The 15,927-nt window shown below is 40.0% G+C and overlaps 2 protein-coding genes across 9 annotated transcripts in view; one reads left to right on the forward strand and one right to left on the reverse strand.

The window, feature by feature from the left end:
• The window catches only part of SKIC3 (SKI3 subunit of superkiller complex), a 58,601-nt gene extending 45,698 nt beyond the window's left edge, over positions 1-12,903 (reverse strand). The window contains exons 1-12 of one of the 6 annotated variants that reach the window (XM_025165263.2): positions 12,809-12,903; positions 11,653-11,870; positions 10,502-10,593; positions 8,988-9,131; positions 7,219-7,310; positions 6,278-6,353; positions 3,800-3,940; positions 2,274-2,372; positions 2,012-2,120; positions 1,421-1,561; positions 924-1,025; positions 125-264 (exon numbers count right to left, since the gene is read on the reverse strand). In XM_025165263.2, coding sequence (XP_025021031.1) covers positions 125-264; positions 924-1,025; positions 1,421-1,561; positions 2,012-2,120; positions 2,274-2,372; positions 3,800-3,940; positions 6,278-6,353; positions 7,219-7,310; positions 8,988-9,131; positions 10,502-10,591 — 1,134 coding nt within the window. In that variant the 5' untranslated portion in view covers positions 10,592-10,593; positions 11,653-11,870; positions 12,809-12,903. Of the gene's footprint in view, positions 1-124; positions 265-923; positions 1,039-1,420; positions 1,562-2,011; positions 2,121-2,273; positions 2,373-3,799; positions 3,941-6,277; positions 6,354-7,218; positions 7,311-8,987; positions 9,132-10,501; positions 10,597-11,652; positions 11,871-12,808 lie in introns of those variants that run through there. The other 5 variants (XM_025165262.2, XM_025165264.2, XM_025165265.2 and 2 more) reach the window with 5 other exon arrangements.
• A 489-nt stretch (positions 12,904-13,392) lies between these two features.
• The window catches only part of ARSK (arylsulfatase family member K), a 31,429-nt gene continuing 28,894 nt past the window's right edge, over positions 13,393-15,927 (forward strand). For all 3 annotated transcript variants that reach the window (XM_088130383.1, XM_088130384.1, XM_088130385.1), the window contains exon 1: positions 13,393-14,047. In XM_088130383.1, the coding sequence (XP_087986509.1) occupies positions 13,868-14,047 (180 nt within the window). In that variant the 5' untranslated portion in view covers positions 13,393-13,867. The remainder of the gene's footprint in view (positions 14,048-15,927) is intronic.

Consider the following 15,927-nt stretch of genomic DNA (forward strand, 5'->3'; position numbering starts at 1 on the left):
CTTCTCTATTTAGGTAAGGAAATATCTCTGAAATGATGACCCAACGGGTCACGAGTTGTCTAGTATTTTTTTAAGCTGACACCAGACTTTATTAATGAAAGCAATTTTTAAGCTGTTCACATACCTGATTGAGGGAAGATATGGCTTCATCAGCAGAGTTAGCACTTGGAATTTTAATGAAGGCCTTTGCTCTGAAATGGTGGGCAATATTTTTCTGTTGCTGAATGAAACTTGCGTTATTAAGTTGTTCTAGAATCTTTAAAGCTGTAAATAAGTAAAGTGTTCAAGTTTTATATTTTATGTATAATCACTGCCACTTCATAGGCTTAAAAAAGTTTTAAAATTTCATATTTCTAGCTGGATAGGACACCAGTGATAAGCTCCACAATTTTGTGGCATAAAAAACAACGTATGCCTTAATATATTTATGTTTACCATATTAAGAAATTTCAGGAAAAAAATTACTTATATATCTGAAATCTATATTAGTATTTTTTAATATGTAGCATATTCCAATAAGCCAATTCTTTCTAGAATCAAGGGAGTCTGAAATAATATTCACAATGCAAATAAATATACTAAAAAAAACTGCAAGTGCCCAGTACTGTAAGAACTGTAACAGCTATTAGGCATTTTATGTTATTAATACTAACATTGTGAAACTATTTTTCAGACTTCTATCTCAAAAAAAATTCCACTTTTTCTCAAAACTGGCTTGGAAACCTCTTTATTAAAATTGTTCCTGACTGCTAAATATTAGGGTAAGATCTGCAATTCATGTTTCCACTGGGTTTTGAAAGTATTGTTTTATTACTTTCAGTGTTTTCTGACTACTTATAAAAATAATAATCGCATTGTGAAATGTTTTAGGAGAAAGCAGCCTATATTTTTATAAATACCATTTTATATTGCTCAACAATTACCTTGATTGCAAGAATGAACAGCTTCTTTGTATTTATGCATTTTCATTTGCACCTTCCCTAAGTAACACCATCCTACTGGACACTGGCTGGTCTGCTGCAAACCTGGCAGGAAAGTCTGATTTAACATATCACAAAGAAATAAAAACAGATGGTCCTTGCCATATGAATATTCAATTCATACACCAGAGAATTACTGTACCCAAAAGAACCTTGCATTTGTTGTTAAATATCCAAAAAATCAATACAACAATATTGGGCAAATTGGCCATTAAATGATTTTCATGATGATCAGGCTATCATTTAGCAGCAATTCCACTGGTTTGTAGCAGAAGGACAGAAGGGAAACATGGCAACCACCGGCTCAACTCAGAAAGATTAGGTCAAATTCAATTATGTCTGCCTAAGAGGCATGAGATATTTATAAATGGGATGCGATCCTACTTCAGTTCAATTATTAGAATACTTTACTGACCCAATTTCCTTCTTGTATCACTTACCTTCTGTAAGCTTTTTTTCAGCCTCATTGTAATTCCTTTCTTGGAGGGACTGAATCCCTAAAATGATAAGAGCTGGACCACTTCTTGAATCAATATCCAAAAGTTTCTGACAACAGCTGAGGGCCTCCTCAGTCAAGCTACCTAGTACACACACAGGAATTTTTATTTCACTTTTTAAAATCTGACAGGACTAAAACATACCACATAATTTTCCATTTTCTTTTTCCTGGGCTTCTCTTTTAAAAATATTTTATTTTCTAAAGCATACATGGAAAACTATTTCTAGGGCCTTTCCCCACCCCTTATACTGTATATACACTTAGGCAGATTAAAATGTGTAAATGCTGTCCTAGCCCAGATCAATCTTTGTAGTTAAATGCAACCTTTCAAACCTTCAAAGGATGTTATATAAGAATTTTTTTAGTCAATTCCACCTTGCAATCTCTTGAATAGCATAATGTAGCACAGCTGAACATTTTCAACATATGTGATAAGAACACAGCACATTCTACAATGGAAGGTACAAGAGTAGGAAAACGAACAAACTCATAAATAAAAATTAATATAAAATTAAGAAGCTACTCAAATTACCTGACTGAATGAAGTGTAAGCAAAGAACTTCCAGGGGATAACTTGCAGCAGGATAGAAAATCATCATTTCTTTACAGGCCTTCTTCATTCTAGAAGTCTCATGAGGAAACTTTTAATAGGAATAGAAAAACAATTAGCAAAATTGTAAACCGCCCAGAGTCACTTCCTCGTGAGATGGGCGGTGTCCAAATTAGAAGTATCAATAAATAAATAAATAGGTAAGTGGTCAACATGCACTTTTACATTTCAACAGTATCCTTACTTTTGACAAACTCTGAAGGAATTCTCTGTAAAGTTTTTTGTGCTCTTCACTTGGAACTGGTTCTAAAGAATTGACTGCCTCTTCAAATGCATTAAGGAACTGAAAAAACAATATAGTCATCGTAAGATGAAACAACAGAGCCAAAAACTAGCAAGCTTTTAACTAATGATGACATAGTGAGACTAAGTTCATATTCAGCCCTAATGAGATTTATTTGGGCTTAGTGGATCATGCAAGCCCACCCATTATAACTTTTCATCATGTTCCACTATGGCTTATTCCATATCCCAACTTAGTGTTATGTATGCCTAACACCTGAAAATCATTTAACCCTATTTCAACAATAGCTAAGAAAAAAAAATAAAGCCAAATAAGTACAGGTAGTTGTATTATTATTTCTGGCATTTTTTTTAGCATAAAGATACCCAAGGGTGGTAGATCTTCAAGGAGAAAGAAATGAAAGAGTTGTCAGTTATTTCTTCACCAACCATTCCTCTTCTCAAATTAATCCATTCCCATTCCCAATATCCACAGGGGGAAAGCAGCTTGGAGAAACCAAGTTTAAAAAAACAAGCAAGGAAATAGTTAGGATGCTCTTTTTCATTCCAAACCATCCAGCCAGCTTTCCCTCAAGAATTTCTTTAAGCAAACAGTGCTTTTCCTCTTCTCCCTATGTTTATCCTTAACCAGGTTTAGCCAGCATTGCCAATGGTGACAAATAATACCATCTGCAGTGCAACAACATTTTGAGGTCCACATGTTGCCACCCCTGCTTTAAAGAAAACTATCAGGAATCATAAACAGAAGTGTATTCATTTTACTTTATTTATAAAATTTCTATTTTCTTTTTCATCATTAAAAACAACTTAAAACAAACTATTAATACATTAATGATTACAATAATAGTAATAAATTAATTCAACAAAACATGTTAAAAAGTTAAAAACAATTTTAAAATATTTTTTTACATTTAATTCAAGCAAGATAAACAGAAACGTAGCTCAGTTTAGACAATCTGACAGTGGATGAAGGAAGTTGACACACTAGCAGGTTCCTTATCTACAGGTTGGAGGCCTTACTTCCTGTTAGCTACTAAACTAGCATGGCAGAGATATGTGTCAATCAGTTCAACACAGATTAAGCTATCATCTGAATTTACCTCATGTTTCTAGTAGGCCTCCTGTTAACTTCTGGAGGAAAAAGGGGCATGTACATATTTGCATGTATACATTAATCTATCATCAGATTGAACCCTGGTTCAAGCAACAACACAAACAAATCTCAAACAGACCCCTCTATGGTTTGCTAGCAGCAGTCTCCTGCAAGATGAGCTAGTCAGTGGATTTACTAGTAAGTCAGAATTCAGAACAGTAGTCATTTATGGTGTTATTCAAGCTGTCTACTTCCTATTGGTAAAATGAAAATTCTGAACTGTCCTTCCAGGCTGAACTGCATTTTTATAAATGTCAAGGGTTCAAAAACAGTAAATGTTATGTCTGAACCTAAGGGACAGTTCAATTGCTTACCAATTGCTCTATTTCATTATCTTTAAGATGTATGCCCTCTTCTAGCAACTGGACTAATCTCTTCCAAAGTTGATGAAGTTCAGCATTGTCTGCACCTCCTTCTCTTCTTATTTTTATTAGTTTGTGCCAACTTCGAGCCACCTATCAAGAAAATCAGTCAAATGTCAACAGCTTCTCAATATGTCAGCATCTAATCAAAGCCAGGTGATCTGAAGTTAAGCAGGATTGGCCTGGTTAGTACTTGAATTAGGGACCATCTGGGAATGGGGAGTTGGGGGTGAGCGGCACAGTTTTGTGCTGGTTCTCTTCCTTCCTCCAAGGTCATCCCAATTGGTGTTGATTGGGGGTGAGAGGTCCAGCTCGTGGCCCCCCCTTTGTGGGGTGCCCCAGGGTTCGGAACTCTCCGCTCCTTTTTAACATCTACATGAAACCACTGGGTGAGATCATCCATCACCGTGGGATGAGGTATCATCAATATGCTGATGATACGCAGTTATACATCTCCATCCTGGGTGAGGTGAGTGATGCCTGGAGGCTGTGAGGGTCTGGATGGGGTGCAACAGGCTTCAGCTGAACCCTGGTAAGGCAGAGTGGCTATGGATTGGAGGCCCCTCTGGATCCAAGGATTTACCATCTTTGGTTTTGGATGGGGTTGCACTGCCTCGGACAGACCTGGTGCGTAATCTGGGGGTCCTCCTGGACTCACGACTCCTGCTCGAGGAGCAGGTGGCAGTCATGGCCAGGAGAGCCTTTGCCCATCTTTGTGTGGTACACCAGTTACATACCTTCCTGGATCAGGAGGCTCTCCAGTCAGTCATTCATGCCCTTGTCATCTCTTGGCTATACTACTGCAATGCGTTCTATGGGGCTACTTTTGAAGAGTATCCGGAAGCTAGAGCTGGTTCAAAATGCGGCCACATGGTTAATTTTGAGTGCCCAAGAACGGCGCATATAACACCTTTACTACACAAGCTGCATTAGGTCCCTGTCTGCTTCCAGGTCCAATTCAAAGTGTTGGTTATCACCCTTAAAGCCCTGCATGGCATGGGTCCAGGTTACCTAAGGGACTGTCTTGTGTGTGGATAACAACTCTACCCAATCCTGGGGGTGGCTAGCACCTCGATGACGCTCCCTGAGTGAGCGCCAATTATTTTGGATCTTTTTATTTTGTATTTGTTGTTGTAATATTATAATTTTAATTGATTTTAATTGTTTTGTAAACCGCCCAGAGTCGTTTAATGAGATGGGCGGTGACAAATTTGATAAATAAATAAATTCCAGCTGTTAACTAGGCTGGGAAAATTGAAAAAAAAAAAAGGGAAAAAGGCATTGGCAAATAACTTCTGTAAAACTATTAAGAAAATTGCATAGATACAGTCACCTAGAATCTAGCACAACTCAACAGTACCTTCAATTAATTTTAGTGGATTAGCATTACAGGGTAAAACAGAATAACAATGAGTGCTTGGAAAGAACTACTTTTTAAATTCCACTTCCATTAATAATTGAAAAGTAATACCTCAGCAGCACTGAAGTGCTCTAGAAGAAGCAACCAGCATATTTCAGGGCAATGCAATAATAGAAAACTGACATTAATGGAAGCAATCAAAAGCAAATATAATGTGGCTTATTCACCAGATGGCATACTAATATGCTAAGTCCTAAAGAAGGATTTACCACAGGCTTTCTTGCAGTATTTATTTATAAAATAACTGATTCATCTAATGGCTTCCTCACTGATACCTAAGGACAACTGACAGTATAAAATATAAAAGTAAAATTGAGATCTAATCCTGCACCATTGACATAAAATGCTTGAGTCAAAATTTCTCAAAGACTTCTATTCCTAAAGATGCTGTGAAAAAATTCCAGAGCAGACCCACCAGGCCATAAAAATTACAGTAAGAGGGAAATTAATAAAACCAAGGGAAACCTAAAATCTGGAGGATCAGAAAAGCAGCCTGGCAGAAAGCAAAACTATGCAATTACGAAAACAGAGTACAATATAATTTAGAACACAAATCATTTGCACAGGAAGGCTAATCTAAAATGTGTTGGGTCTAATAAGTAATCTAATCAAATTTAACAAATGCATGTAGTGTTAGGGCCAGACCTGACAATACTAGAATCCACAGAAATGACATATGAGATGAACAAAATACTTCCAGCCACAAATCTTCACAGCCACAAATGCCTTCAACATCCAAGAGCAAGGTTAGTTCTAGTACCACTTCTAAGTAAATTCTAAGATGTCCTAGAACTGAGTACTACTTACTCAAACGTGTCCCCCCCCCCCCCGCCATTGAATATTTAAGAATGCCTGATAATGTTGGGGAAGCTCAAGGGATACAAAGCACATGATATTTACTAATACAAAATCAGCTAACTTTCTCTCTATCTGCCCAAGAAGCATTTTTTTGTAAAAGGGACTGCTTACAATGATCAAAATAAGTGAAAATCAGCAAAACAGTAACTAACCTGAAGATATTGTTTATCTTTATGATACAGCTCCACAAGCTTTTTACATACTTCACACCATTTCTGTTGATCAGTGCTAAGAAAAAATAAGATTACTTAATTAATTAATTACTTATAGGAAAACATTTAAAGATAATCATTTTTAAAGATAAGTTCTTCTGCATTTTTCTGTCCTATCCTGCTTTCCATTCCTCATCTTATGTATATGAAGGGTGCATCTAGTTTACTGACATCCTTTCTCCATCTTTCTTTGGGCTTCTACCATTTTTTTTCTACCAGTATTAACCATATCATCCTTTTTGATCTTCCTGTCTTTCTCAAGCTAGTACAGACATGGCTTCCCTTCTACTGCTCTCTACTTGGTAATCTTTAATTTTACAACTACCTGGTCCCTGTTCCACCTAACACTGTTTTCTTTCTTCTTCTCCTCAGTCCTTCTGAGTGAGAACATGGCATTTTTAATACTGCTTGGAGGTAGACGAAGGCTTAATATACTGATGGCTGTTAGCTGCCTCTTTACATGGCAATTCTCAGAAAAAAAGTAAAAATGGGGAGAGGAAGTTTTTCCTAACTGAAGGAATACATGACTTACTAACAATCCTTCACCATAGTTTTATTGCTGAAAACATCCATGTTCTTAAAATAATTTTAAAAGAAAAGAGAGATGCATGCAGACCCACAAAACAAGGGTGAAATAATCACATCTAATGAATGGGTGGGAGAAATTTCACACAAAAGGAAAATTTTAAATAAATATGACAGAAGGTTAACAGCTGATAAAAGTTGTGTCAAAGTTAATTTTTTTCACATATCTTTATAAAAACATATTCTTTTTACAAAGTTAAAGATGCTATGTAACAAAATAAGTTATGCTGGGATTAATAACATAATAAGACAGCTAATTGTTACAAAATGCCAAAAAATCTTCAGCTATTTCTTACTTTTCATAGAGTTCTAGCAGTTTCTGGTAAACATTAATCCAATCTTCTCTGACATCTGTATGGTTCCTTTTTTCATACAAATTTGCTAAGCCCTGGGTGAAAGTGAAGAATGTCACTTTTGACGCAAACATTTAATGTGTGATTTGTAGCCCCAAGTTAACTTCAGCTTTAATTCAATTATCAACCTTTAAGGACTATGTCTTTCAACATAACATGAACCTATTTTAATCACAGGAAATGAATTAAAACAATTCATGATGAGAATCAATATATCAAGTTACTCTTTACAAACAAAAGAGTTGATTACAGGTAGTCCTTGGGTTACGATGGCAACTGGGATCAGGACTGCCGTTGCTAAGTGATTGCAGTAGTAAAGCATGATGTCACATGACTGCATCACTTAGCAACGGCAATCCTGGGCAGTCCCAGTTGCCGTTGTAACCCTAAGATGCGCAGACAGTTAAGCAGGAAGAGGCAGGTGTCCCAGGTAAGGAGTAAAGGGGGGTGCATGGGTGCCACAGAGGGTGGGGGAGGCCAGGGGAGAGCCAGCGCAGGCCATGCACAAGTCATGGGAGGGCTAGCGCAGGCTGCGCGTGTGGATGCTGTAGGCAGGAGGAAAAGTGGGAGTGACTTGCAAACTTCCCTGCCAGTTTCCCCATTGACTTTGCTTGTGGGAAGCCGGCAGGGAAGGTCACAAATGGCGAATACCGCGGCTCCCTGCAACATTGTAATTAGAAGCCGGGCACCTGAGTGCCCAGATTGCAATCACATGACTGTGGGAATGCTGCGATGGCCAGAACTTTGAGGACCAGTCATATGTCAATTTTTTCAGCGCTGCTGTAACTTTGAATGGTCACTGAACAAATGGACGTAACCCAAGGATTATCTGTATAACCTTTTAAGGTACTAACTGCCAACTGTTTCTCATGTAACATTAATGAATTGATTTGCCATAGGAATGAAAAACTGTCATTGACCCAAAAGCCAGTGTGTTCCACTGGGCAAAGCCTTGTCTTCTGAGGCTCTACTATCTATTCTGGTGACTGAAGATGAAGAATTTATAAAGCTAAAGCATACAAAGCATCTTAAGTAATAAACGTTGTATTGCACACGTGCAAATGAGCTAATAGCCAAGGAAAAAGGGGGAAAAAGTCCTATTCTGTTACATTCAATCAGGAAGAGTGCTGTAATCCCACATAAGGCCTCTTATCTTTGAGTCCAGCACACTACTGTATTTGCCAACGATCTACAATTTATTCATATAAACACATATATGTCTTCATTCCTATAAACATGTTTATATGGAAAAGGGGACACGGTGGCGCAGCAGCTTAATGATGCTGAAAGTTGCCGGCCAGAAATGGTTGACACTTCAGCGGTTCGAGCCCAGCTCCGCACAGCAGAGTGAGCCCCTGCTTCCTCCCCAGCTCCTGTCAACCCAGCAGCTCAAAAACTTATGTGAGTAGATAAATGGGTACTCTCACCCCGGTGGGAGGAAAAATGCTGGCGGAGCCTTGCAAAGGAGACGGGACCAGTTGCCAGTAACGCAGAAGCCATGCACATCCGAAAAAGGCGCGAAGCAACAGAAACCCCGCCTCCTGCGCTTGCCAGCTTGGTTCTGCTCTAGGAAGAAGGCAATGGCAAACCACTTCCGAAACACCTTGCCTTGAAAACTGCAGGGGCTCGTCCAGGCAGTCGCCGCAGAATTGGTAATGATTGAGTGCGGATTAAAAAAAAATAATGGAAAATGGGATTAATTTCATACATACCTGCCATGCCAGCAGCTGCCCAGGATCAAGTTCAGCAGCCTTCTTGTATGCACCTTGGGCTTGTTCGGGTTGTTCTAATTCAGCAGCTGCCAGGCCAATGAATACCCAAGCATTATAATTGTTTTTTTCTTGTTTCAATACTGCCTATTAAATAGAAATTCAAGTGAAAACATGAAGTATCCTTTTTGCAATTCAGATATACATTTATTAAACGACTTAATAGCTGAAAAAGTCTTATTCAGATTCACTGTCCTAGACTATGCATTACCTTACCCAAAAATTCAGAGTAACTTACCATCTAAAACTACGGAAGAGTCTTGATTGCAGGAAATATGTTCTGGATGGCTCAATGCTCCAGACTCAATTCCCAGCATTTTCACTATATATAGGATTGCTGGTGGAAAAACATCCTACCACTGCCAGTCTCTGAGGACAGTACTAAACCAACTAACAACCTAGCTCAGTAGTTGGGTTCACAAATGATGCTAAACTAAACAATAATGCCATATGCTTCCATGTGGCTTAATATGTTATATGAACCCAACCACTGTAGTCTGTAAACTGATTGTGGCTAATTCAACAAAGTAGGTTAAATAAACCTATAGCTTAATATAATGAACCAGGAAGTTTTATATAGTTATAAAGGAAAAACAAATCCCAAAGGATAGGATCAGAAAGCTATTGTACTGCTGCATACAATAGCATGGCAGGAGATAAAAGAATACACAGCAAAAGAGAAAGAGGAATAACCATACAAGTTTGTTGAATGGCAAAGATAATCCCCTAAAGGGTATCAGAGATAGTTATAGTACAGTGGTACCTCGGGATACGAACTTAATCCGTTCAGTGACTCTGGGCGTATCCCGAGTTGGTCGTAACCCGAAGGAAATTTCCCCATAGGGTTCAATGTAAATCCGGTTAATCCGTTCCGCCCTCTGAATTTGGTCGCACCCCGAGGCAAATTTCCCCATAGGGTTCAATGTAAATCCGGTTAATCCGTTCCGCCCTCCGCCCGAATTTGGTCGCAACCCGAGGCAATTTCCCATAAGGTTCAATGTAATTACCGTTAATCCGTTCTGGCGTCCACGGACCACACGGAAAGCGGCCGGGCGCGGTGTGGTGCGGCGCGAAAATGGCCGGGTGCAGCGCGGCGCGGCGCGAAAACGGCCCGGCCCAGCGCGGCGCGGCGCGAAAACAGCCCGGCGCGGCGCAAAAACGGCCGCGGACCACGCGGCAGGGCCGGAAAAACAGCCGCGGACCACGTGGCACGGGCGGAAAAATGGCCGCGGACCACGTGGCACGGGCAGAAAATGGCCGCGGACCACGTGGCATGGGCGGAAAATGGCTCGTACCCCGAGGCGGAGTTCGCAAACCGAGGTAAAATTTTGGGGCCAGAGCTGGTCGTAACCCGAAAAATTCGCAAGCAGAGGCGTTCGTATCCCGAGGTATCACTGTACTATGAACATATCGTAACATTTTAATGCAGACAACTTATATCTTTGACTATTAATTACCTTGCAATGTTTCAGTGCTTCTTTATACTCTTTATTTCTTATTGCGTCTCTGGCACTTTTCAATGCTGCTTTCACTTCCTTGTTTGACATGACTACTAGTAATATTAACATAAGAAAGTTACTGATCTATACTAAGACATTTGGTATATATTATTTGTAAAATAAAAAATACAGTAGTTTACTCAACAGTGTAGCTAGATTAAAAGAAACATATTTGACAAGGACATACTGATTGCATATATAAGCAGCAGTAAACTAAAATTCAGGAGAGCTTTGCATATTATATGAAAAAAATTCCATGCTGGAGCATGCATGCGTTTATTCTTGCCTGGTTACTCTTGTCATTTAGGGTACCAAAGCCAATCACAAATTGAAAATCTGCAGTGCTTTTCAAAACCTAAGCTCTTGGCTTGTTACATTCTGTACAAGCCAGAAGTGTAAATCAAGAACAAATTCTGGCTTACAAGGAACCACACAGTAACCTTAAATTTCTCATTGATTTAGTTACTCGGAGTTCATTCAGTGTAAGTTGGAAATCACTGATGGTCATAGACCACAGGGAGCAGATCTGGGGGCTTCCCAAATGACTCCAGAAAAGTTATGGTGGGCCAGCAGTAGCAAACCAGACTATCCAATCAAGGAAAGTGCAGTACAGCACTAAAGTGTGAGACTGGCACTAACATTGTTATTCAGCAAAGATGAAAACACATTTAGAATGGGTAAGTTAGAGAGAATACAATTACAGAGTATATACAGGATTCACAATCCAGAATAAATTGTGATGACAAAAAATGATGAAACCTCTGCTTCAATAACACTACACAAGCCCTGGCCTTTTGTATTTGCATCCTAATGTCACATATAAGTACAGTAGGCAAATCCCACAGTTTGCATTGTGACATACGCGCTTTGTCATGTATCTCCCCTCTAGATGCCTAGGCCTTCCCATTCATCCCCCATTTGCAGAATTTGTGGAAATGCATATTAGCTTTGAAATGTGGGGCTAATATCATGATTTTCTTTCTATGGCAGTGAAGGAAATTTGAAGCATTTTTTTAGCTCAATAAGAGAAAAGAAAAAACAAAGAACAAAAGCATTATTATCATATTTTTATCCATTTTTTAATATATATTTCAAGGTAGCAAACATACCTAATACTCCTGCCTCCTATTTTTCCCCACGATGTTGCTTCTTTCTCAGTTCAACCCAGCCAAATTAAGCACACTAGAATTTTGAATAAAGCATGTCCTTCACTTTCAGAGATCTCTCATTGGTAGGATTTCTCTACATGTATTATTCTACAGGTCTGCAGGAAACTCTTCAGTCAGGTTATTCAAAATATTTTATAATACTATTTGTTAGAAGCAGCCTAAAATGTAAACCAGCATAATTACAAATATGTTGTAGATTTGAACAGAATTAGGGATTTATTTGAAACTTGTGTATTCATAGTAGGTAAACATCTGAACTACTGTCTTAATTCCATTTCACAACACTTGCTTCACTGTAATTCTATTTCACAACACTTGCTAGCGCTGCTATAATCACATATACTAATATCATTATAATCAAGTTATAATTTAAGAATGGCCATAATGTTCTTCAGAATTATATATACAACAAAACAAAAGACATGGCTCCAGTGAGCATAAAATAATTCAAAATAATTAGCAGAAAAACAACTATGGGAGGAAAATATAAGACATGGGTTGAAAAGTATGTGGCAAATGTGATGACATGTACACTACATGTGAAGTTGATAAATGAGAAAGAGGATTTAGCATGTTTCAAGCTTCCAGACACAGTTTTTATTGCAGAATTATCCTGCTTTGCTAACAATAGGAGGTAGGTAGGGCAGTTGCACAATGAATGTCATCTCAGTCAAATACATTATGAAGTTCTTTCTCCTTAACAGACTTTCTAGAGACAGAAAAGTGGTGGGGAAAACCAGGAGAATTATAAATGGGAGGCGACGTTGCACAAAATGTTTGGGATGGGACATCGCACCTCTGTGCAAAAAAAAAAAAAAAGCCTTGACTGGAGACAGCCTAAGACGACAAGGCCAAAGGCCACGTAGCAAAGGGAACCGTGGACCAGGCGGACCTCCAGATTAAGGAGGGCGGGACACGGTGCTCAGAACTGCGCGGTGAGCCTGATCGCTTCGGTTTCCCCCAACGAAATCGCAGCCCGGCTTAAGCGCAAGATTAATCGCGTTTCCTTTGCAAACAAGCAAAAACCAGGCACAGCGGCAGAAGCAGCGCGCTCGGGGGCTCAAAAAAGGCCCACGGCCGCACAACAGGCACTCACCGGCTGTCGCTGAGCCCGGACACAACTACTTCCGGCAGCCCCAACAATCGTTTCCTCAAATTCGCAAAACACCGCGCAAGCGCGCCGAGTTTTTATTTTAAACTTCCCCTCCCTTTTCTCTGACGTCAGAAGACAAACAACGCGAGGTTGTTCGGTGCAGCTTTCGCGTGGTGGTGGGAGTTGTAGTTCATCGGTGGAGACGTTTTTATTCGATTCCACGCAGTTACTCTGATTGTACAGTATCAAACTTTTCAATTCTGAAGTAATTGGGGAGAATAAATTCCCTTTTACTACTGGACGTAATGCGTAGAACTGCACCTTTAATTACTGATTTTCTTATCTCTATTGCTGGTACATATGATATTAGATTATATTGCGAGCAACGCACCTAATCGTTCGTGAAAAAAATTATGCTGCAAAATTTCAGCTTGAAGATTGAGTTCTTATTTTTTTTCTACGCGAAGCATATATTCTCGCATTGGATTCTGACATTAGGTGGCGAGGACAGGACGACATCGCCGCACAAGTATTCTGCTTTCCTGCTTTTCTATTATTACCTATGGATAGTTCCACTCTTCACAGAACGGCGGTCCGTAGTCCAGTATCCATGCCGTAATTGTCTGTAGCCTCTTCCTTTGTCGCATTACATTATGGGCGCTATGGTTCGCCACCTCATTTTTTAATTTTCCCGTTTCACTCGCCTTTCGCGCGGTAGAAATGGATGAGCTTTTGCACGTGCCTAACCTCGGGCAGGAAGGCAGCAGCTCTTAATCGTTTCCACTCATTCATTTACTAAAGGGATGGGCTTTAAGGAACTAATTTTTCGCAATATGCATCATGGGAATCGTAGTTTTCCCTGCTGCAGCTGACTTTTTTTTCCCGGGCATAATGGTGTTCCTTGTCCGTCACGAGCTTCCTAGCAGTCGAATGAATCATCCGGCGGCCGCAGTCAAGTGATGCGTGAAGATCGCTCGCCTGATTGTGCCAAGTGAAGATGGGTTCCGAGAAGGAATTCTGACCGAAGGGCCCTGGAGCCTTTGGTCTAATCTTCAGGAAGAAATGGGTAGAGGGGGTAGAAACCCCGCATCCTTTTCAAACTATATGATAATTGGCTTGGGCCTCCTGCTGGTGCGATTTGCTTCTTGGAGACATGTAAAGGCGAGGCCTTTGCTCGGTCCTAAAGAGAAATGTGGCATTTGTGGACAGCCTAATGTTGTGATGGTGATGTGTGATTCTTTTGTAAGTATTTTGTTTTCTTTGAAAAAGCCTTTTAGAGATCTTGTTTTCCACTGTCTTTGATCGAAAGGAAAAAAGGGGTGATGACATGAAAGAGTCACATTTTCAGTTACCATAGGCTTCGCCAATGTAGTGCCCTCCAGCTATCTTGGGAGTATCATTAGTGGAAGATCTAATTGTACTTTAGGAGAGCATCATGTTCTGGAGAGCTCTCCTACCATATATCTCTTTTGGCTGCTTCACCCTTCTGTCTCTTCCCATTTGAAGAAGATATGGATGCTAGAAATCTGGTGCACAGTTTATAGTTTGCTAAATTTTATCCAAGTAGTTTGGGTACATCCACTGTGTAAACTGCAATCCTGTGAACATCTGCCCATTGAACCAATGCCATATACTTCCAAGTAAACTTGCATGAAACTACATCTTTCCAAGATAATTGCTCTCCTAACTGGGATCACAGAATGAGGAAATAGGTTGTGCAGACATTTCACACTGTTCTTTGTGTACACTAGGGGACCTACCAACACAACTAATAAAATGATAGGTTGGATGTGGGACATTTTGCAACATTGTTTCTGTGTTCTTAGACAATGGTGAGGAAGGTGATTGGGATTACCTTTAGTGGATTTAGTGAAAAAAAACTAATGGATTTTGTGAAAAAATAGGCCTGGTGCTTTTCGACATGAGATCGCTGGCAAAAACACAGTTGCCTGAGCACAGGTCAGACTGGTATTGTAGGATCCCATTAAAAGACAAAAGCATTTAAACATACCATGTTTAAAACACAATGTAGACTATGAGAAATTTTTAAAAATCATGGTATCTTTCTTAGGCCAATCAAATTATAAGTTCACTGAAATCAGAACTGTAGCACTTATGGCTACAAGGACAGGAAATTTCTCAGTTCCAATATCTAGAGGAGGAAGGCAGAACAGAGAATATTCTCAATTAGAATTCCTTCTGTAACATCATTTGAAGTAACCCTAACCAGAAACCTTTAAACTTTTGACCCAATAGGTTTCATTATGCTGTTGTAAAGTTACTGTATTTTAGTGGAAATTTATCTGGTTCGTAGCTATAAATTCTGGTTCTAAATACATATGTACGTAGGAACTTTTTAAAAATCATAGTACTATCTGTCACTGTCTTCTGGTCCTTGTCTACTACCACAGTGTCTGGTTGATTGGCCAGTACCTGCCTGTCTGTCTGGATCTGGAAGTCCCCAGGATCTTAGCCCTGTTATTCTCCATGTCCTTCTGTGGAATCTCCCATCTGGACTTGAGAGGGTCTAGCCCATACACTGTGCAGACATTCCTGTAGACAATGCCAGCTACTTGGTTGTGCCGTTCAGTGTATGCTGTTCCTGCCTGCATCTTACACCCCGCCACTATGTGTTGGGCCTCTCTGCAGTCTGCACCTTGGGTCTTGTCTAATGTGGTAGACCCCTGCTTCTATGGATCTGGTACTTATTGCCTGTTCTTGTGCTGCTATGATCAGTGCCTCAGTGCTGTCTTTTAGTGCAGCCCTTTCCAGCCACTGGTAGGATTTCCCAATGTCAGCCACCTCAGTTATCTGTCAGTGATACATCCCATGCAGGGTCTTGTCTTGCCATAGCACTTCCTCTGATTGAACTTCCTCCCGTGTCAGCTGCTGCTTCAGGCATTCTCTCAGCAGCTCATCTTTGCATGCCAACTTACTGATGTACTCCTGGATGCTCTGGGTTTCACCCAGGACAGTGGCTTTGACACTCACCAGACCTCACCCACCCTCTTTCCGGCTGGTGTACAGTCTCTGGGTGTTGGACTTGTACATTGTAAGGAGCTTCTGGGTCTTCACATCAGCAACGTTCATGTCTTCCTTTGGCCAGCTCACTATACCAGCAG

This window comes from Python bivittatus, unplaced genomic scaffold (assembly GCF_059951505.1).
Source record: "Python bivittatus isolate LINGU-HERP-01145 unplaced genomic scaffold, Pbiv_v1 ctg000850_np1212, whole genome shotgun sequence".
NCBI classification, from domain to species: Eukaryota; Metazoa; Chordata; class Lepidosauria; order Squamata; family Pythonidae; genus Python; species Python bivittatus.